Here is a 23,432-nt window from a genome sequence, read left to right as displayed (position 1 = left end):
ATATTACAAATGTTCAAATTAAAGAAATCCCAGTAGGTATTTGCTTTTTAATGCCCAAGGACATATAAATGTCAGATAACCTCTCCTTGGTCATAAAATCATGTCTATTACCCCTAATAATGCTATACAAATTCAGAAAAGCTGCATTTTAAACTTTATTTTGCTTTAACTTTCTATGCCAATTTATTTTATACTATGTTTTGAAAAATGGATTTAAACTTAGTTGTTGTGACTGTTGCTTTGTAAAGAATATTTTATAGGAGTTTTAACTGTAAAGACTGCAACTGGTAAACAGTTTGGTCAAGAGGACTTCAAAGAGATGGAATACTGAAGATCCTTATCAAACCATAAAACTTGGGGTAAAGAGGGCCTGTATCAACCTCATCTTCTTTTCCAATAAAAGCCTTTGCATCTGTCTTAGAACCCCTGAGAAAAACCATGTAGTTGGAAATGTTTTAAGCCTCTTTTTTATTTCCAAAGTTTTGAAATGGTAAACACCTTTGTGAAAAGCACTCGCAAATGTTAGATAAATACAAAGCTCCTAATATCATTGCTATGTAAATGGTAAAATGCTTTATGTATCAAAATGGAATCTAATGACCTTAATAAACTAATTGCTAATGTACGATGCAATTTAAATACAGAATATTTATAATAATGGGGAACTGATTAATTAATTACTAGCAGTGCTCAAAGCAACCCCTTACCCAAACTCAGGAAGACAACACTCATCCCTCCAAAAACTGTTAAAAAGAATCCACAGTTTCTTTAGCTTAAATAGTTAAAAAAACTTTAAAAATAATTGCTTTGAGAACTGTTTATATAAAAAACCAGAAGCACTGGATTTTTCAAAAACAGAATTTCAATTCCAGTTTAACTCTAACAAAAAAAAAATCAAAGAAATCTCTGAAAATGGACTAAACTTAAAAAGTCTCCCACTACAAAGACAGAGGAATATAACTGTCAAGAAAGAATTAGAATCCCAATGCATATATGCATTACCAAACTACATATTCATAAGATGAAGATGCTCCCAATGACAATCCAGGAGGGTACTGAGCCAATGAAAGGGCGGCAGCAACCAACTTTAAATTTAAAGCCTGAAAAAGCTGTGTTTTCCCCTTACAATTTCAAGAAAATAGGACATAGGAGGATATAAAATCTCTAAGAGTAAGCACCCCTGACACAAATACTCTGTGCTGCCCTTGTAATACAGCAAGTACTCACCAACTTATTCTGTCCATCTCTACAAGCACGCTGCCATGACAGCTCAGAGAAACAGAAAAAGACTCAAGAAGAAACCAACCCAAAGAAAACCTTCCCAAGATTTCAAGATGGATTAGTGAAAGAAAGTTAACAAAACACTGTCAAGGGATTAGATTTCAAAACTCTTGTAATTATTTTATTGGACTATTGAAATGCAATTGTAACTTAAACTATTAATAGTTTCTTCTGTTAATCACCAAATGGTTAAACCATGCATTCCCAGAAAGGAAACAAGGGCTAACCTTTGGTGAACAGAGAAATAGTGGGATTTAATTGGATTTAAGATTCTTGATATTCATAATTTGTCTGTCTAATACAGCTCATGGCTTCTTCTAAGCAGAAGATTTAATTTTTTTATTTCATAGGATTTAGTGAAGATTGCTTACTTTGCACAATTACAAACTAGCTGATTACTAACAAACAAATAAAACTCTCCTTTCATTAAACAAAACTCTCTTGCCCATTTATAAGCCTTCTTAGCTATGTAAGGATATACTAAGACTGAGTCATCCAGGCACCCTGTCACCCTACACACTACTACAATAATAGTGGCACAAAATTAGCCTTCTGAGGTATCATTTGAAAACTAACACCACACTGGTTATTAATCTCATTGTAAAATGCATGTGTCAAGCGTATATGTGAAGTTATGAATCCCCTATATATGACATTACTAGAACATGTTTAAGACCAGACAGCCCAGTCTAGGTCAAAGTGATGACCAGGCCTGTTCTAAACAAAGGAATGTGAGTTTATCTCAGTTTACATATTAACAATAAACAAAGCCATCTAGCTAAACCAGCAGGGTTTATTCTAATCCTGAACACATGAAACAGAAAATTAACATTGTTCCTGCACCCCAGAGAGACACAAGAGACTGAATCACCAGGAGGCCTTCCTGACTTGTAAGACAAAGACAACCCCTTGTGGATATAAGAAAGAGAGAGACTCCATCTCAGCTGAGAGCTTCTTAATGATCCCTAAGCCCTTTAGCACCCATCAACCCTTAACCAGGGGGCAGGGCTACTCAGGAAGACCGGGGCTTTAAAAAGCCAGCTCCTAAATGACCAGAGGAGCTAGCAAACAGGAGCGGCTAACAGGGGAGTTTTGCGAGGGAGTTTACAGGGTGAGCATGAGGGGGGACTACATACATTTAACATTCCTTAAACTTAAGCCCAAAACCACCCCCTGATAAAAATAAAACAACAACAAAGGAATAAGCTGCAAGAGTAAAAAGAGAATGCAGGCAGAAGTCCAGCAACAGAGTAGGGGCTACCCAGTTTATTGCACCCAATGCAGCATATATGATTACCTGCCCTATGGGCAGGTGGCATATGTGTGCATTGGGTGCAAGGAGCTCCTGATCCTCAGAGACTGTGGAGCCCTTTGGAGAACAGGGTGGCTGAGCTGGAGTGGCTAAGGGAAACAGAGAGGTAAACAGATGAGAATTTTCAGGACACAGTAGATCGGTCCCACCCCCAGTCTAACAGCCTTTGTGCTGTTGAGGAGAACATCCAGCTGGAGCAGAGGGAAACGATCCCATAGTTGGGACCCTCCTTCCAGATGATGATGTGGTATCCTCTCACACTCAGGATACATCTCCAGGGGAGGGAAATCCAGTTATCAGGGATTAGTAATGGGCAATTCGATCTTTAGAAACATAGATAGCTGAGTTGGCGACGACTGGGAGAACCGCATGATGACTTGCCTGCCTGGTGCAAAGGTTGCGGATCTCTCAAGACATCTAGAGAGACTTATGTGTAGTGCTGGGGAGGAGCTGGTGGTCGTGATACATGTAGGTACCAATGACATAGGGAAGGATAGGAAAGAGGTCCTGGAGGCCAAATGTAGGCTGCTAGGTAAGAGATTGAAGTCCAGGACCTCCATAGTAGCATTCTCTGAAATGCTTCCAGTTCCACATGCAGGTCCAGTTAGACAGGCAGAACTGCAGGGTCTCAATGCGTGGATGAGACGATGGTGTAGGGAGGAGGGGTTCCGATTTATTAGGAACTGGGAAACTTTTGGGAAAGGGGGAGCCTATATAGGAAGGCTGGGCTCCAACTAAACCAAAATGGAACCACATTGCTGGCACTTAAAATTAAAAAGGTTGTAGAGCATTTTTTAAGCTAAGAGCTGGAGGAAAGCCGATAGGTGAGGAGGAGCACGTCGTTCGGTCAGAGACATCCCTTAGGGGAGGATCTACTAATGGAGATTCTCTATGTCCTAGTAATGAGGAAAGTATGGAAGATAAATTACAGGTAGGATCTGATGAGAAACAGTCAAATGAAAAAAAGTCTCATTCAATTACATCATGCAATGGGAGACAGCTGAAAAGAGACAAGTTTTTAAAGTGCTTATATACCAATGCTAGAAGTCTAAATAATAAGATGGGTGAACTAGAGTGCCTCATATTAAATGAGGATATTGATATAATAGGGCATCACAGAAACTTGGTGGAATGAGGATAATCAATGGGACATAGTAATACCAGGGTACAAAATATATCGGAAGGACAGAACAGGTCATGCTGGTGGGAGAGTGGCACTATATGTGAAAGAAAGCGTAGAATCAAATGAAGTAAAAATCTTACATATAGTAATGCCATGCTCAAATAATAAGAATATAGAGGTAGGGATATATTACTGACCACTTGACCAGGATGGTGATAGTGACTGTGAAATGCTCAGAGAGATTAGAAAGGCTATTAGAATAAAAAACTCAATAACAATGGGGAATTTCAACTACCCCATATTGACTGGGTACATGTCACCTCAGGATGGGATGCAAAGATAAAGTTTCTTGACACCGTAAATGACTGCTTCTTGGAGCAGCTAGTCCTGGAACCCACAGAGGAGAGGCAATTCTTGATTTAGTTCTAAGTGGAGCACAGGATCAGGTCCAAGAGGAGAATATATCTGGACCACTTGGTAATAGTGACCATAATTTAATTAAATTTAACATCCCTGTGGCGGGGAAACACCACAGTGGCCCAACACTGTAGCATTTAATTTTAGAAAGGGGAACTACACAAAAACAATTAGGTTAGTTAAACAGAAATTAAAAGGTACAGCACCAAAATTAAAATCCCTGCAAGCTGCATAAAGATACCATAATAGAGGCTCAACTTAAATTAGGCTCAACACAAATTAAAAAACATAGTAAGAGAACAAAAAAAGAGTCACTGTGGCTAAACAACGAAGTAAGAGAAGCAGTGAGAGGCAAAAAGTCATCCTTTAAAAAGTGGAAGTTAAATCCTAGTGAGGAAAATACAAAGGAGCATAAACTCTGGCAAATAAAGTGTAAAAATATAATTAGGAAGACCAAAAAAAAATTTGAAGAACAGCTAGCCAAAGACTGAAAAAGTAATAGCAATGTTTTTTTAAGTATACCAGAAGCAGGAAACCTGCTAAACAACCGGTGGGACCACTGGACAATTGAGTTGCTAAAGGAGCACTCAAAGATGATAAGGCCATTGCGGAGAAACTAAATGAATTCTTTGCATCGGTCTTCACAGTTGAGGATGTGAGAGAGATTCCCAAACATGAGCCATTTTTTTTTAGGTGACAAATCTGAGGAACTGGTCCCAGATTGAGGTTTCACTAGAGGAGGTTTTGAAACAAACTGATAAACTAAACAGTAATAAGTCACCAGGACCAGATGGTATTCATGTAAGAGTTTTGAAGGAGCTCAGATATGAAATTACAGGACTACTAACTGTTGTCTATAACCTATCATTTAAATCAGCTTCTGTACCAAATGACTGGAGGATAGCTAATGTGACACCGATTTTTAAAAAGGGCTCCAGAGATGACCCCGGCAATTACAGGCCGGTAAGCCTGACTTCAGTACCGGGCAAACTGGTTGAAACTATAGTCAAGAACAAAATTGTCAGACACATAGATGAACATAATTTGTTGGGGAAGAATCAAGATCGTTTTTGTAGAGGGAAATTATGCCTCACCAATCTACTACAATTCTTTGAGGGGGTCAACAAGCATGTGGACAAGGGGGATCCAATGGATATAGTGTATTTAGATTTTCAGAAGCCTTTGACAAGGTCCCTCACCAAAGACTCTTAAGCAAAGTAAGCAGTCATGAGATAAGAGGGAAGGTTCTCTCATTGATTGGTAACTGGTTAAAAGACAGGAAACAAAGGGTAGGAATAAATGGTCAGTTTTCAGAATGGAAAGAGGTAAATAGTGGTGTCCCACAGGAGTCTGTACTGGGACCAGTCCTATTCAACATATTCATAAATGATCTGGAAAAAGGGGAAAACAGTAAGGTGGCAAAATTTGCAGATGATACAAAATTACTCAAGATAAAGTCCCAGGCAGATTGAGAAGAGTTACAAAAGGATCTCTCAAAACTGGGTGACGGCAACAAAATGGCAGATGAAATTTAATGTTCATAAATGCAAAGTAATGCTCATTGGAAAACATAATCCCAACTATACATTTAAAATGATGGGGTCTAAATTACCTAAATTACCATTCAAGAAAGAGATCCTGGAGTCACTGAAAACATCCACTTAATGTGCAGCGGCAGTCAAAAAAGCAAACCGAATTTTGGGAATAATTAAGAAAGGGATAGATAATAAGATAGAAAATATCATATTACTTCTATATAAACCCAAGGTACGCCCACATCTTGAATACTGCATGCAGGTGTGGTCGCCTCATCTCAAGAAAGATATTTTGGAGTTGGAAAAGGTTCAGAAAAGCCAGAAGCTGGGAATGGGCAACAGGGCATGGATCACTTGATGATTACCTGTTCTGTTCATTCCCTCTGGGGAACCTGGCATTGGCCACTGTTGGAAGACAGAATACTGGGCTAGATGGACGTTTGGTCTGACCCAGTATGGCCATTCTTATGTTCTTATCCTTCAGCTTAGGAGACAAAGGAATCAAATGTTTTGATCTTTGTGATGGGTCCCAGCCAGACTAGACAGTAAAGCTGGAAAGGGGATGATAAGCAAGAGAAAACCATCTTGAACAGAAACTGTATCTTGATAGATTACGTTTTACTTTTTTAGATGTGTTTCACTTTTATTTGATTCTAACCATTTCTACTTTGATCACTGATACTTGGTATCACTTAACCTATGTCCTTTTGTTAATAAACTTGTTTTATTTTTACTATAAATCAACTCAGTACTGTGCTTCAAGGGCAAGGTGTATTTACCTCTGTTCATAGGCGCCAACTTTCTCCGGCGCCAGTGGGTGCCCGTACCCTCACCCCTTTCCCTGCCCAGACTCCACCCCATCCCCAACCCCATTCCAACCCCATCCCCAAAGACCCTGCCCTAACTCCGTCCCCTTCCTGCTCCTATTGGATCCCCACCCCAAATCCCCACCCCGGCCCTGCCTCTTCCCCCAAGCACGCCGTATTCCCCCTCCTCCTCCCTCCCTCCCTGCCCCGCGAATCAGCTGTTTTGCAGCGCAAGCGCTGGGAGGGAGAGGGGAGAAGCAGGACGCGGCAGTGCGCTCACGGAGGAGGTGGAGGCGAGCTGGAGCAGGGGGGCGGGGCGGGGCCACAGCACCCACCGATTTTTTTCCGTGAGTGCTCCAGCCCTGGAGCACGCACAGAGTCGGCACCTATGCCTCTGTTATGGTGATAAGCTGATGTAACTCTTTAGAAGAGCAGCAAACTTATTATCTTCTATGAATGATCAGTGATGGGGCCATGAATTGCAGAGAAACATATCTGGGGAGCTCCAGGGCTGGAGTTCACAGATTGTTACCTGCTAAGTGAGGTTTTGGCCAGCAGAGCCTGTTTGCTGGTGAGAAAGACTCATAGACTTTAAGGTCAGAAGGGACCGATATGATCGTCTAGTCTGACCTCCTGCACAACGCAGGCCACAGAATCTCACCCACCCACTCCCACAACAAACCCCTAACCTATGTCTGAGCCACTGAAGTCCTCAAATCATGGTTTAAATACTTCAAGGCGCAGAAAATCCTTCAGCAAGTGACCCATGCCCCATGCTACAGAGGAAGGTGAAAAACACCCAGGGCCTCTGCCCTGGAGGAAAATTCCTTCTGGGTCCCAAATATGGCGATCAGCTAAACCCTGAGCATGTGGGCAAGACTCACCAGCCAGACACCCAGGAAAGAATTCTCTGTAGTAACTCAGATCCCACCCCATCTAACATCCCATCACAGGCCATTGGGCATATTTACCACTAATAGTCAAAGATCAATTAATTGCCAAAATTAGGCTATCCCATCATACCATCCCCTCCATAAACTTATCAAGCTTAGTCTTGAAGCCAGATATGTCTTTTGCCCCCACTGCTCCCCTTGGAAGACTGTTCCAGAACTTCACTCCTCTGACGGTTAGAAACCTTCGTCTAATTTCAAGTCTAAACTTCCTGATGGCCAATTTATATCCATTTGTTTTTGTGTCCACATTGGTACTGAGCTTAAATAATTCCTCTCCCTCCCTGGTATTTATCCCTCTGATATATTTATAGAGAGCAATCATATCTCCCCTCAGCCTTCTTTTGGTTAGGCTAAACAAGCCAAGCTCTTTGAGTCTCCTTTCATACGACAGGTTTTCCATTCCTCGGATCATCCTAGTAGCCCTTTTCTGTACCTGTTCCAGTTTGAATTCATCCTTCTTAAACACGGGAGACCAGAACTGCACACAGTATTCCAGATGAAGTCTCACCAGTGACTTGTATAACGGTACTAATACCTCCTTATCTCTACTGTAAATACCTCACCTAATGCATCCCAAGATCACATTAGCTTTTTTCACAGCCATATCACATTGGCAGCTCATAGTCATCCTGTGATCAACCAATACTCCGAGGTCCTTCTCCTCCTCTGTTACTTCTGATGAGTCCCCAGTTTATAACAAAAATTCTTGTTATTAATCCGTAAATGCATGACCTTGAACTTTTCACTATTAAATTTCATCTATTACTATTACTCCAGTGTACAAGGTCATCCAGAGCTTCTTGTACGATATCCCGGTCCTTCTCTGTATTGGCAATACCTCCCAGCTTTGTATCATCTGCAAACTTTATTAACACATTCCCACTTTTTGTGCCCAGGTGAGTAATAAAAAGATTAAATAAGATTGGTCCCAAAACCGATCCCTGAGGAACACCACTAGTAACCTTCCTCCAGCCTGACAGTTTACCTTTCAGTATGACCCGTTGTAGTCTCCCCTTTAACCAGTTCCTTATCCACCTTTCAGTTTTCATATCGATCACCATCTTTTCCAATTTAACTAATAATTCCCCATGTGGAACCGTATCAAGTGCCTTACTGAAATCGAGGTAAATTAGATCCACTGCGTTTCCTTTATCTAAAAAAAAATCTGTTACCTTCTCAAAGAAGGAGATCAGGTTGGTTTGGCATGATCTACCTTTTGTAATACCATGTTGTATTTTGTCCCAATTACCATTGACCTCAATGTCCTTAACTACTGTCTCCTTCAAAAAATTTTCCAAGACCTTGCATACTACAGATGTCAAACTGAGAGGCCTGTAGTTACCCGGATCACCTTTTTTTCCTTTTTGAAAAATAGGAACTATGTTAGCAATTCTCCAGCATACGGTACAACCCCTGAGTTTACAGATTCATTAAAAATTCTTGCTAATGGGCTTGCAATTTCATGTGCCAATTTCTTTAATATTCTTGGATGAAGATTATCTGGGCCCCCTGATTTAGTCCCATTAAGATGTTCGAGTTTGGCTTCTACCTTGGATGTGGTAATATCTACCCCAGGAGGGACAGGGGGGACGAACACAAAGAGGCCCGCAACATACAGTGCTAGTAATGGGAGACAGGCTAAACGACATACATTAGGCTGTTTGTACACCAATGCGAGAAGCCTAGGTAATAAAATGGAGGAATTGGAGCTCTTGGTCCGAGAATTGAAACCGGATATCGTAGGAATAACTGAAACGTGGTGGAATGGCGGTCACGACTGGAACGCAGGTATGGAGGGGTATGCGCTGTTTAGGAAAGACCGGGATAAAGGTAAAGGTGGGGGGGTGGCATTGTATGTCAATAGTGAAATAAGCTGTAAAGAAATAATAGTGGATGGAATAGATAACACAGAGTCCGTCTGGGCGATACTCAAGCTGGGTAAAAGTACTACTAGAGCCTCTCCGGGGATAGTGCTTGGGGTGTGCTATAGACCGCCGGGATCGACCCAGGATATGGATAAGGAATTGTTTAATGTATTAAGGGAGGTAAATACTAATAGAAACTGTGTAATTATGGGGGACTTTAACTTCCCGGATATAGATTGGGGAACAAACGCTAGTAGCAATAATAGGGCTCAGATGTTCCTAGATGTGCTTGCAGATCAATTCCTTTATCAAGTGGTAGCTGAGCCGACGAGGGGGGAGGCCATTTTAGATTTGATTCTGGTAAGTAGTGAGGACCTTGTTGAGGAAGTGGTAGTGGGGGACAACTTGGGCTCCAGTGATCATGAGCTAATTCGCTTTAAACTAAATGGAAAGAGTACCAGAATTAAGTCAAAGACTAGGGTTTATAATTTTAAAAAGGCCAATTTTAACAAATTAAGGGGACTGGTAAGGGAAGTGGATTGGGCAAACGTATTAAGGGACCTAAAGGCAGAAGAAGCCTGGGATTACTTTAAGTTAAAGATGCAAGAGCTGTCAGAGGCCTGTATCCCCAAAAAGGGAAAAAGATTACTAAGCAAGAGACTTAGACCGAGCTGGATGAGCTACCGGCTGAAAGGGGCGATTAGGAAAAAACAGAAAGCGTACAAAGAGTGGAAGAGGGGAGGGATCAGTAAGGAAACTTACCTTAGTGAAGTCAGAGAATGTAGAGATAGAGTGAGAAAGGCCAAAGGCCGGGAAGAGTTGGACTTAGCGAGGGGAATTAAAAGTAATAGTAAGAGGTTTTACAGCCATATAAATAGGAAGAAAGCAAAGAAAGAAGAAGTGGGACCGCTGAAGACTATAGCCGGAGAGGAGATTAAAGATAATCTAGGCATGGCGCAATATCTCAATGAATATTTTGCATCGGTGTTTAATGAGGCCAATGAAGGTATTAGGGATACTAGCACCGTTACAGAGAGGCATACGGGATGGGGGATTACCGCATCCGAAGTAGAAACAAAACTAGAACGCCTTAATGGGACTAAGTCGGGTGGACCGGACGATCTTCATCCGAGAATATTGAAGGAATTGGCGCGGGAAATAGCAGGCCCATTAGCGACTATATTTAATGAATCTGTAAACTCGGGGGTAGTCCCGTTAGACTGGAGAATAGCCAATGTGGTTCCTATTTTCAAGAAAGGGAAAAAAAGTGACCCGGGTAACTATAGGCCTGTTAGTTTAACATCAGTAGTGTGCAAGGTGCTGGAGAAGATTCTGAAAGAGAAACTAGTTGAGGACCTTGAAGTTAATGGCAAATGCGATAAATTACAGCATGGTTTTACGAAGGGCAGATCGTGCCAAACGAATCTGATCTCCTTCTTTGAGAAAGTAACGGACTTATTAGATAAGGGAAATGCGGTGGACCTAATATACCTGGATTTCAGTAAAGCGTTTGATACAGTACCCCATGAGGAACTATTGGTTAAAATGAAAAACATGGGGATCGATATGAAAATCCAGAGGTGGATAGGGAATTGGTTTATGGGGAGAATGCAGCGGGTCGTATTAAAGGGTGAATTGTCGGGTTGGAGGGAGGTTACTAGTGGAGTGCCTCAAGGTTCGGTTTTGGGACCCATCTTATTTAATCTATTTATAACTGACCTCGGGACCGATTGCAAGAGTGGGCTGATAAAGTTTGCGGATGATACGAAGGTGGGAGGAGTTGCAAACTCGGAGGAGGATAGGGATACTCTGCAGGGAGACTTGAATGAGCTTGTGAATTGGAGTATCAGAAATAGGATGAAATTTAATAGTAAAAAGTGTAAGGTGATGCACTTGGGGACGAATAATAACAATTTTAGTTACAAGATGGGGACGCATTGGTTAGAAGTAACGGAAGAGGAGAAGGACCTAGGGGTCCTTGTGGACCGCAGGATGACTATGAGTCGGCAATGTGACGTGGCGGTGAAAAAAGCCAATGCGGTCTTGGGATGTATTAGGCGAGATATATATAGTAGAGATAGGGAGGTCCTGCTTCCGTTGTATAAGGCGCTGGTGAGACCTCATTTGGAGTACTGTGTGCAGTTCTGGTCTCCAATGTTTAAAAAAGATGAACTCAAACTGGAACGGGTGCAGAGAAGGGCGACTAAGATGATCAGAGGAATGGAAAACCTGTCGTATGAAAAGAGATTAGAGGAGCTTGGGTTGTTTAGTCTGACAAAGCGAAGGCTGAGGGGGGATATGATTGCTATCTTTAAATATATCAGAGGGGTTAATACAAGGGAGGGAGAGGAATTATTCCAGTTTAGTACTAATGTGGACACGAGAACGAATGGATACAAACTGGCCGGGGGGAAGTTTAGGCTTGAAATTAGACGAAGGTTTCTGACCATCAGAGGGGTGAAATATTGGAACGGCCTTCCGAGGGAAACGGTGGGGGCGACGGACCTGTCTGGTTTTAAGATTAAGTTGGATAAGTTTATGGAGGGAATGGTTTAATGATAAAACATAGTAGCCAAGGAAAACCAAGCAATGGTACATGAACAGCATAATGGCCAACAAGGGTCAGGCTAGAGACTCTTGCCTATATGCTCGGGGTATTACTGATCGCCATATTTGGGGTCAGGAAGGAATTTTCCTCCAGGGTAGATTGGCTGAGCCTCTGGAGGTTTTTCGCCTTCCTCCGCAGCATGGGGCAGGGATCACTAGCAGGAGGGTCTCAGCCGATTGAAGTCACTAAAACACAGGATTGGGGACTTCAACGGTAGAGTCCAGGGAAGGGTCTTGCGGCCTGCAGCATGCAGGGGGTCAGACCAGATGATCATAATGGTCCCTTCTGACCTTAATGTCTATGAGTCTATGAGTCTATATCCTCATTCCCATTTGTCATCCTGCCATTATCCCTAAGCTCCTCATTAGCCTCAATAAATACTGAAGGAAAGTATTTGTTTAGATATTGGGTCATGACTAGATTATCCTTAACCTCCACTCCATCCTCAGTGATTAGCAGTCCCATTTCTTTCTTTCTCTCTTTCTTTTCTTCTCATTTATATGGTTATTGGTTTTGGCACCCAGCAGACAGCACACCCTTCTGTTCTCTGGATCAGCTCTGGTTACAGTCCTGTCTATTCTTCTCAGCAAGGAGTCCCCAATCACGTAGACCTGCCTTTTCCTGGTGATGGTGCGATTCTCTGGTCTATCCCCTGTTCCCTCTGGCTACAACTCCTCTCGATTCCTATTCTCCCTTGTAATCCTCTGCAACCCATCCTGTATCCTGCTGAGGCTCATATTTGGTGTTGTTATCTCCATTGAGTCCTCCCCTCTTTCTATAGAACTAGCTGCTCTTCTCTTCTTCCTTGCCCTCTCTCCTTCAGTGACCACCTGCTGTGCCCCTTCTTCATTTTCCAACTCCGCAAACCTGTTCCTGGGCTATATTTCTCCTTCACTAGCCCGTCTTTTCCTCTGCCTGGTTCTCTTAGTCATATGTTTCCACTGTCCACTTTCCTCACCCAGCAGTCTCCCCTCAGAGTTCTTTGGTCCTGCTTGCATCTGCAAGTCTGAGCTTTTCCCTTCAGCCTCCTCATGTCTTTGCTCCATCATCTGCTCGAACCCCCTTCTAAACTCAGCCAGAGTTTCCACCTGCATCTCCAAGCCTCAGGTCTTTTCTTCCATCAGCTCTATTAGGTGACACTTCATGCAAACGAAACTCTTTTCAGGTACCCCCTCCAGGATAATGTACATACCACAGCAGGGCCGGCTTTAGGCTGATTCAGCCGATTCGGCTGAATTGGGCCCCGCACCAAGAGGGCCCCGCGCTGCAGCTGTCCGCCCCGCCCCCAGCTCACTTCCCCCTCCTCCCTTCCCCTGCACGCCCCGCCCCCTCCCCTGCTTCCCGCGAATCAGAGATTCGCGGGAAGTCTGAGACGAAGCAGGGGCGGGCCAGCAGCACGAGGTAAGCTGGGGTGGGGGCGGGAGAAGGGCTCTGGGGAGGCGCGGCCCGTTCCCGCAGGCCCCAGCGGCTCTGGCCCGGCTTGGCTCCAGCCCGGCCCCCGGGGCCCGGTTCCGGCCCGGTCCCCGCGGCTCGGGTCTCCCCCTCCCCGCGGCGCGGCTCGGGTCCCCCCTCCCCGCGGCGCGGCTCCCCCCCCCGTTCCCCCACCGCGGCGCGGCTCGGGTCCCCCGTTCCCCCCCCGCAGCGCGGCTCGGCTCGGGTCGTCCCCGCGGCGCGGCTCGGGTCCCCCCGTCCCCGCGGCACGGCTCGGGTCCCCCCGTCCCCCCGCAGCGCGGGTCCCCCCCCCGTCTTCCCGTCCCCCCCCCCCGCGGCGTGGCGCGGCTCGGGTCCCCCCGTCGTCCCGTCCCACCCCCGCGGCGCGGCTCGGGTCCCCCCGTCTTCCCGTCCCGTCCCCCCCCTTGCAGCAAGCCCCGCCCCCAGGAATCGGGCCCCGCTCTTGCTAAAGCCGGCCCTGTACCACAGCTTCCACTCATCTTCATTGTGTCTTCCACTGCTTGAGTCACTACCACTGCTGCCTCTGTATCTGTCATAGCCTTCCCACCTAAGTCCTGTTAGTCCGGGAAACACAAACCAAAACAAAACACCACCACCCAGAGCAAAACAAACCCCCAGCGAGCACCACAACACTGCCAGAACACCACACACTCCCTTCACTAGCCTGTCTGTTCCTCTGCCTGGTTCTCCTAGTCTTCCCCCCAAACTCCCCTTGCAAACTCCCACTCAAACTCCTCTGTTTACAGCTCTGTTTGCTGCCTCTTGTGCCGCTGCACCTGTCTGTGACAGACTAGTGTGGTGTGGCACTCACACACACACACACACTAATCTCTAGCAAGGCTCACTTGTTGAGGCACAGAGGTAATAATGGCTCACAGTTCTGGGCACCCCCAACAGTGTTACAGCTGCATTCACAATCATTTGGGGAAAGAAGACCTTGGTCTGAACTGACCCAGAGAAAAGTGCCCCCGCCCCAAAAAGCAGTTCTACTGTCAAGTGTGTAATCACTGTTAAAAGCTCCTCACAGAGACATATAGCAGCAATTGTAACAGAAGTCACAGTTTATCATTGTGTTCTGTCATTAGTGCTGTTTTGTTTAATGTTTTCTTTTCCTTTCTTTAATAATAAAATACCCATGGTTAATAATTTGTGATTATTTTGCTGGGTCTCAACCAAGGGTGTTCCCCAAGGTATGTAAAAGAACCCCTGTGACTAAAATAGTGGGAGTCACGCTCCTGAATTGGCAATAAGAGAAACAATTAGCAAGAGCTAGCCTCCCATTTCTTGTTTCTCTGGACTAAATATTTTTAGTCATTTTTTAAATAAAATTCCTTGGCATCCAACAATTTTAAATTACCCCTTTCAGTCCCCCAATAAGTTTTTTAAAGAACTCTTTCAAAATAGGAACGACAAATGTGGACTATAATCTTGCCTGATCTTTTACTAATCACACTATAATTATTGTTCTGTTCAGCTAAGAGTTTACTACACTAAAAAACAAAACAAAACACCTCTAAATGGAAACCCATAAAGCAAAATGGATAAACAGGAAATTTCATATCCTTACTGATTATTCATCACATGATCTTAGATAGATATGGTTAATTATATGGGAACAGTGTTCCCTGTCTGTTCACTGCTCAGAACTACAAAGTAATTTGAAGCCATAACTTCGAAACAATACTACAAATTAAAGTGGTATTTTACCACTTCAAGCAAATAGCAGGTATTTTAATCATTCACAGACATCGCAACAATAGAAGCTTTTTGGAATTAAGAAAAAAATCAATCCATCTGGATCAAAGGTAGCCAATTGCATAAATTTATTTACATAATCTTTGCCATGTTTTTAAGAGCAAGAAAAGGACATTCAGGATAACAGGGCTCCCTTTTTGTATTATCTTAATCCAGTTTTCCTATGTTTTCACACTATGCCTCCATCTCCCAACATTTGGCCTACTTCTCCCTTAAAGGATGCTGTATTACAGTGCTTTGTTTTTTAGCAACCCCTTTACTTTAAAGTCCCTTCTCACTGCTCCAGTCCATTGTGCTCTGGGAGCTAGGGACCTACAAAGTGAAATTTGCTGCACTCTTTCATAAACTGCACTTTGCAGTGCCCAATACACACACAGCACCAGAGAAGAGCACAACTTCTGCCAGTTCAGCTGCTCTGCTGCTTTGTAATGCATACACCAGGCTGTAAAATGCAACTAAGCGGCGAGGGGCACAGGGCACTCTGTACTGTGCACACACAACCAGGAGCATGGCACAAGAAGCACCCCTCCTTCCCTCTATACTGGAGCTAGCCACAACTGTAGTCGTTGAGTTCTGAGTGCATTAATTGTTCCCTGTGCTGATCCAGACCCATCCTCCCTTCACACCAGCCTTCAAAAAAAAACAGCGTAGGCTGCAGCCCTGAATGAGCACAGCTCCAGGAGGAACATGTCCGCTGTGAACCAAGTAGCTCTGGGAAACTCCACATTGCCCTTACTACTGGCCTGTGCATATTAGGCAAAAGCTGGCCCTTTGCAAGTTGCACTTTGCACATGTACTACATACACACAGTACTGCTGGCCAAAATGGATTGCATTACTATGGATGAGAAGGCTCTCCACAGGTCAGCCTGGATCAAGGACTTAATTAAATGTGTCAACATGGAGGAAGGCAAACTATCTGTGACAAGAGGAAAAATGCCAAAAAATTTGACAGTCTGGGGCATCTTTCAAAAGTACCTTGGAACTGACAGGTTATTCATTTTATCATATATATGGGCTAAACCAGAGACAGGGACATAAATCAAAAAATCAAAGTGCAGCAAGAAATACAACATGATGATGTAATAAACACAGACATCTTATTAGTATTAACAGTAAGACAAATGAAGCCAAGGATGGGTTACATGTATACTGAATGAAAAAAAGAGTTATGAGGGAAAGAAATGCATCACATACTTACCATCTCTGGCTGATGAAACTAAATAAAAGGAAAGTTTACAACAGATAGTTTCAGTGCTATTAATGCACAGTACATTATATATGCAAATACCAAAAATTTACACACTTACATGAGCAGATAATTCCCAGGTAGCCACTTTAAAGCATGATCAAATCAGAGTTTTAGTCCTTCAGACCTTTCAGCTCATTTCCAGAAGTCAGACATCAGCATGGATATTAGGAAATAGCTATGAGAGTATTCTAGGCATTCATCTCATCCTCCAGCCAGGAATCACCACAGCAAAGCCTGGCTCCAACATGTAGACAGCAGACTACCCACTAGGAAGGAAAGCCCTGTGAAATGCCCTTATTTCACTCACTCACTCTCACACACACACACACACACACACTCACAACTAAATTTGATTCTGAGGAACAAGTTGTGTTTTAAGAACATAAGAACAGCCATGCTGGGTTACATCAAAGGTCCATCTAGCCCAGTATCCTGTCTTCCAACAGTGGCCAATGCCAGGTGCCCCAGAGGGAATGAACAGAATAGATAATCATCAAGCAATCCATTCCCTGTCGCTCATTCCTAGCTTCTGGCAAACGGAGGCTAGAGACACCATCTCTGCCCATCTTGGCTAATAGCCATTGATGGACCTATCCTCCATGAATTTATCTAGGTCTTTTTTGAACCCTGTTATAGTCTTGGCCTTCACAACATCCTCTGGCAAAGAGTTCCACAGGTTCCACGGTGCATTGTGTGAAGAAATACTTTCTTTTGTTTGTTTTAAACCTGCTGCCTATTAATTTCATTTGGTGGCCCCTAGTTCTTATGAGAAGGAGTAAATAACACTTCCTTATTTACTTTCTCCACAGCAGTCATGATTTTATAGACCTCAATCATATTCCCCCCCCCCACATCATCTCTTTGCCAAGCTGAAAAGTCACAGTCTTATTAATCTCTCCTTATATGGAAACCATTCCATACCCCTAATCATTTTTGTTGCCCTTTTCTGAACCTTTTCCAATTCCAATATATCTTTTTTCAGATGAGGGGACCACATCTGCACGCACTATTCAATATGTGGGTATACCATGGATTTTTATAGAGGCAATATGATATTATCTGTCTTATTATCTATCCCTTTCTTAATAATTCCCAAAATTCTGTTTGCTTTTTTGACTGCTGCTGCACATTGAGTGGATATTTTCAGAGAACTGTCCACAATGACTCCAAGATCTCTTTCTTGAGTGGTAACAGCTAATTTAAACCCCATCATTGTATGTATAGTTGGGATTATATTTTCCAATGTGCATTACTTTGCATTTATCAGCATTGAACTTCATCTGCCATTTTGTTGCCCAGTCACCCAGTTTTGAGAGATCCTTTTGTAGCTCTTCACAGTCTGCCTGGGATGTAACTATCTTGAGTAGTTTTGTATCATCTGCAAATCTTGCCACCTCACTGTTTACCCCTCTTTCCAGATCATTTATGAATATGTTGACTAGGACTGGTCCCAGTACAAATCCCTGGGGGTCTCATCACATCTCATGGGGAGTACCACTATTTACCTCTCGCCATTCTGAAAAGTGACCATTTATTCCTAACCTTTGTTTCCTATCTTTGAACCGGTACCAATTCAGAGGACCTTCCCTCTTATCCCATTACTGATTACTTTGCTTAAGAGCCTTTGGTGAGGGACCTTGTCAAAGGCTTTCTGAAAAACTAAGTACACTATATCCACTGGATCCCTCTTGTCCACGTGCTTGTTGAACCCCTCAAAGAATTCTAGCAAATTGGTGAGGCATGTTTTCCCTTTACAAAAACCATGCTGACTCTTCCCCAACAAATTATGTTCATCTATGTGTCTGACAATTTTGTTCTTGACTATAGTTTCAACCAGTTTGCCTGGTACTGAAGTCAGGTTTACCGGCTTGTAATTGCCGGGATCACCGCTGGAGCTCTTCTTAAAAATTGGCGTCACATTAGCTATCCTCCAGTCATTTGGTACAGAAGCTGGTTAAAATGATAGGTTACAGACTACAGTTAGTAGTTCTGCAATTTAACATTTGAGTTCCTTCAGAACTCTTGTGGGTGGGCTTTTTATTGTGTGTGTCGTGGGAGGCGGGTGCTGTTATGGTTTGGCATTGTGTTATTAACTTGGGTAAACATGTCTGCTTTGACAGAGGGCAGTGTTTATCCCCTATATTATAAACATAGTTTTCCATATACACACCCACACACACCTCTACAAACACTAGTCCCAATGTCAGGGACTGAAATGAGGGAGATGGCAGTCTCACAATTCTGTGGCAGTAATATGCCTCTGGGGATCACTGGTTGGTCAGAGGAAGACTGGAACGTTAATTACATAATTTTGTGAAGCTGGGAGACCCACTGAAGTTGAGTTAAACATTAGACAAAGATAGTATGGGCACTGGGCAGGAGAGGAATGGGATTCTTTCAGCAGGGATTCAACCAATTTATCCTTGAAGAATCTCTAATCTTGAGCTCAAAGAACCTATAGAGAAGGGCTCCTACACATTTCAGCCTATCATTTCATTTTGACTGTATTGTTTCTAGCACGACTCACAAAATTGTAATATAATAGACAGGGTTGGATTTAGAGGCAGGTGACCCAGGCAACTGCCTGAGGTGCTGGACTTGGGGGGTGCCGGGCTCGGAGTGCTGTTTTTGTTGTCAGCAACAAAAGGGAAAATAGAATGGTTGAAGTAACATGTTTCATGTATTCCGTATGTGGATTCATTTTTCACAAACCTCCTAGAATGTTCTCGACCTTTGTAGAATGTTGTGGAACCTTCCAGACTTCTGAGAACTACATTTTCCTTAAACCTCCTAGAATGTTGTCAGCCAGGCTCTCGCAGGCGTATAAGGGGCAGGGCATACCAGTCAATCAGTGAGATATAAGAACAAACTGCTGTGAAGTAAGAGCCCATCTGTGAACCTTGCTTCATTGTGTAACTGTGAAAGCATACTTGTGTTTTAAGACCTGAAGAGTGTAAGTAGCAACTAATAAAGTACATATTTAATGAGACGCCAGAGATATCTATCGAACAATAAGAAAGAAATACTGTTACACCTCTACCCCGATATAACGCGACCCGATATAACACAAATTCGGATATAACGCAGTAAAGCAGCGCTCGGGGGGGAGAGGGAGCTGCGCACTCCAGTGGATCAAAGCAAGTTCAATATAACGCGGTTTCACCTATAACGCGGTACGATTTTTTGGCTCCCGAGGACAGCGTTATATCGAGGTAGAGGTGTACTTCTTTTGCCATACTTAACAAATAATGTTTGAGGACAGTTCAATATCTTGATATTAGTACATTTCAGTTATTTTTAAAATTAAAAAGTGTCTATAGAGGAAACAAATTATTTTTATTTGCTTATATATGGCTTGAATAAAATACAGATTTACAGATCCTAGCATGCAAATTTATTGTCTTATATGACAGGGATAAATCATGCATGCACATTATGGATCAAAGTTGTGAAATGAGCTACAAATGCAACAGAAAACAAGTTATTCAAAGTTTAACAAATGGTAGGTCACCTAAGATCCTCCTTGCCTGGGGTACCATTTGGTCTAGGGTCGGCCCTGATAATAGACTCTTTTAATGAGGTTACTGACCATAAATTTCTTTGTTTCCGTTGAGTCTGAAACTTAAAATTCGGTACATGCATCTTTTATGGACCACTTAATACAGGGAAAGGCGTGAAGAGAGGCCACATTTGACCTGTGACATCAAGGTCTTATAGGATTTCAACCACTCAAGTAGGGCCAGCTCCAGGGTTTTTGCTGCCCCAAGCAGCCAAAAAAAAAAAAAAAAAGCCGCGATCGTGATCTGCGGCAGCAATTCGGCGGGAGGTCCTTCGCTCCGAGAGGGAGTGAGGGACTGTCCGCCAAATTGCCGCCGAATAGCTGGACCTGCCGCCCCTCTCCGGAGCGGCCGCCCCAAGCACCTGCTTGGCAAGCTAGTGCCTGGAGCCAGCCCTGAACTCAAGACACTCAAAGAACAATTCATTTTGTTAAAGAGATTACCCTTCTTGCTTGACTGACCTGAATGAATACTTAAAAAAACAAAACAAAACAAAAAACAAAAAACTAAAGTTTATACTTTCGACTTGAAAGTGAGATAGATACAAGTCTCTTTCAAAGTAGCTTCCCAAATGCACCAGCACAATTATTGAGTATGGTGTTGAATTATCAACACATGACCATTCAATGACCTCGAAGTTGACTTCTGAGTCATATTTCTCAAAACAATGTGAAACAAAATGCAAGATGTGGGAAGTTTTTGGATCAGGAGAGTGATTAAAGAAAGAGTACTACAACGCCTATACTGCTACAATGTCCAACTTTTTCTTTTTTGTTGTTATAATATAAAAGCAAACGTTGGTGCTTTTGAAGAACAGTGTATTGACTGCTCTGGCATGGGTAGTTCTAATTGCATGATAATATGCTTCCATGATATTCTAGGACTGCTTCTAACAGTTCATTCTCCAAGCCAGCTGAGTGTTTCACCTCTACTGAGACTGTTGGCAGCCCTTGTGGACTGTGGTAGGGACTATGATCCAAATACCAATTGAGCTAGGAAACGGGTTGAACATAAATGCCGCACTCCAAAAAGGTCTGTGAATTGCTGTTTGAGAACATCTAGTCACTATTGATCTGACAGCGGATCTCCACCAATGACCTGGAGGTGGAGATCTCTATATTATTGATCCCCTGATGAGCCATGAAGTCATTCCTTCTAAAACCAATATTTTCAATCCTAAAATATGATCCTGTGAATCGGCATGTCAAACTGGAAAAGGTGAGATTTTAAAACCTGAATGGGATCAACTGAATACTTTAGAATATCCTCCAAGCAGTTGAAGCAGTTCTGATGTCCACAATTCAAGAAGAATATTGATAAATTGGAGAGAGAAGAGCCATAAGAATAATTAAAGGATAAGAAAACATGCCTTACAATGATAGACTCAAGGAGCTCAATCTATTTAGCTTAACAAAGAGAAGGTTAAGGGGCTATTTGATCATAGTCCGTAAGTACCCACACAGGGAACAAATATTTAACGGGTGGTCCCTTCATAGATTCATAGACTCTAGGACTGGAAGGAACCTCGAGAGGTCATCGAGTCCAGTCCCCTGCCCTCACGGCTAGCAGAGAAGCTTGTAACAAGATGCAATGGCTGGAAACTGAAGTTAGACAAATTCAGACTGGAAATAAGGACATAACAAAAACAGTGAGGGCAATTAACCCTGGGAACAATTCACCAAGGGTTGTGGTGGATTCTCCATCACTGACAATTTTTAATCAAGATTGGATGTTGGCTGCTCCCTGCCAAGCTCTCACAGCTTCATGAGTATTTTGGGTCCATTGGGATGCCCGGATGCAGCATATCAGGACCTTCTGGAGAGTGCAGGGAGTGATCCAAAATAATCCAGTCCTACTGAAGAGCTTCCTACAGACCCTCAGACCCTGGGCTCCTGTACATAAAGACAGAAAGGAAAGATTGGGAACTTCTTTAAAGTTTTCAGTGCAAAAGAGAAGACTGAGAAGGAAAGGGAAGGTGTTCCTGCAGTTCTAGGCTCCAAAGGAGAGAATTGAAATGGGGGTAGGATGGGGGAGGGGAGTGGAGAAAAGGGAGAGAAAAAAGGAAGGGGCGGGAAGTAGGATCTGTGAAAATGCCCTTCTGAATTTCCAACTTCTTCCCCCAAATGTCTTGCTTCATTCACCATGAGCCTCAGCTAAGATGCCCAGCTCTGTCACCCCTCACATCTGGCAAAAGAGGAGGTGGACAGATGTCCCGATTTTATAGGGACAATCCAGATATTTGGGGTTTTGTCTTATATAGGCACCTATTACCCCTCCCCTCCCACTCCCACGCACGATTTTTCACACTTGCTGTTTGGTCACCCTACAAAAGACTCACTCACTAGGGAAGAGGGCTGAGGTGTTCACTGCACCAATCCCTGGCCACTGCCAGGCAGGCTTCGCCAGGAGGAGTTGACATTCCCACACTCCACTTTTGCGAGTGTTACTCATGTGAACTCTCTACAGCTTGAGAGCTGCCGGGCCAGCCGCACCACCCTAGACCAGCCCTTCCCCGGGGTGGGGGTGAGGGTGAGGGGGAGGGGGGGCAGGGCGGGATCCTGAATTACTAGACAGCAGCGGCTCAGGCTCCGAGAACGGGTCTATTTCCATTGCTTGAACCCGCTGACAACACGTACAGAAACCCTCCCGTTTTGCAACAGAGTGCGGTTTCCGCCAGCAACAAACGGGGCTCGCCCCTTGTCAGCGCTGATTACCTCCACCCCCGGCTCCACTATCCCCGGGCGAGCGGGGTGTGTAGTGTACCGAGATGGCCACCGAGAGCAAGGCACTCAGCGGGGGCCCTGGACTTTGCGCTACCCCTTCAGTGCAGCAGGAGCCACCCGCTTCCTGGATCAAACTTTGGGGGGCGGCCCCGGCTGCGCACAGCCCCACACCACGCGGGTACCTCAATGTCCACCGGGTCCCGGCTGAGCATGCGAGCCATGGTGTTACCCTCGGCCTCAGGGCTCCCGACTGGGCAGAGCAGAGCGGGGCAGGACTAGAGGCGGGCGAGCCCAGCACCGCCCCGGGGGCGGGCACCCACTTCCACTGGCTGCAGCCGCTGCCTCTCCCTCGCCCCTGCGGCGGGCGCCTGGGTGGGTTTCCCAGCCGGATCGCGGGCTAACGGGGCGAGCCGGAGGGGTGAGCCCGTAGCTGCGGGAGAGCATGTCAGCTCTTTAACGGAAACGAAGAGCGCCGCACAAGCTGCCCAAGCCAGGGCAAGGGAGGCGGGGCACAGAATCCCCTTCTTGCAATTGCGGTGGTGTCCGCTCCCGCAAGGGTCCTACACCTGCCCCTAACGAGCTAGGTTTGCTCGCTAGGAGTTCCCTGAACCTCTAGTCCGGCAGCTACACGTGGGTTTATGTAAACAACCTTCGCCCGGGCTCATTCAGGCCGAATGAGGGCAGTTTTCCCTGCGAAAGAGCAAGAGAAACTTGCGGATAGGTGCTGTGTCTTGAAATGAGCGCACAAGGTGGGCGAGGTAGTGGCTTGTAGTGGCCCATCGTCAGTGGTATTA

General features: G+C 44.2%; 1 protein-coding gene across 1 annotated transcript in view; it reads right to left on the bottom strand.

Annotated features, from left to right (window-relative positions):
- Nucleotides 1-22,930, bottom strand: part of DPYD (dihydropyrimidine dehydrogenase) — a 613,360-nt gene extending 590,430 nt beyond the window's left edge. Inside the window, exon 1 of the mRNA XM_054037742.1 lies at nucleotides 22,821-22,930. Within this exon, the coding sequence (XP_053893717.1) occupies nucleotides 22,821-22,859 (39 nt within the window). The 5' untranslated portion in view covers nucleotides 22,860-22,930. The remainder of the gene's footprint in view (nucleotides 1-22,820) is intronic.
- Nucleotides 22,931-23,432: the final 502 nt, after the last annotated feature.

Source organism: Malaclemys terrapin, chromosome 8 (assembly GCF_027887155.1).
Source record: "Malaclemys terrapin pileata isolate rMalTer1 chromosome 8, rMalTer1.hap1, whole genome shotgun sequence".
NCBI classification, from domain to species: Eukaryota; Metazoa; Chordata; order Testudines; family Emydidae; genus Malaclemys; species Malaclemys terrapin.
This window is presented reverse-complemented; position numbering and strand designations above follow the sequence as displayed.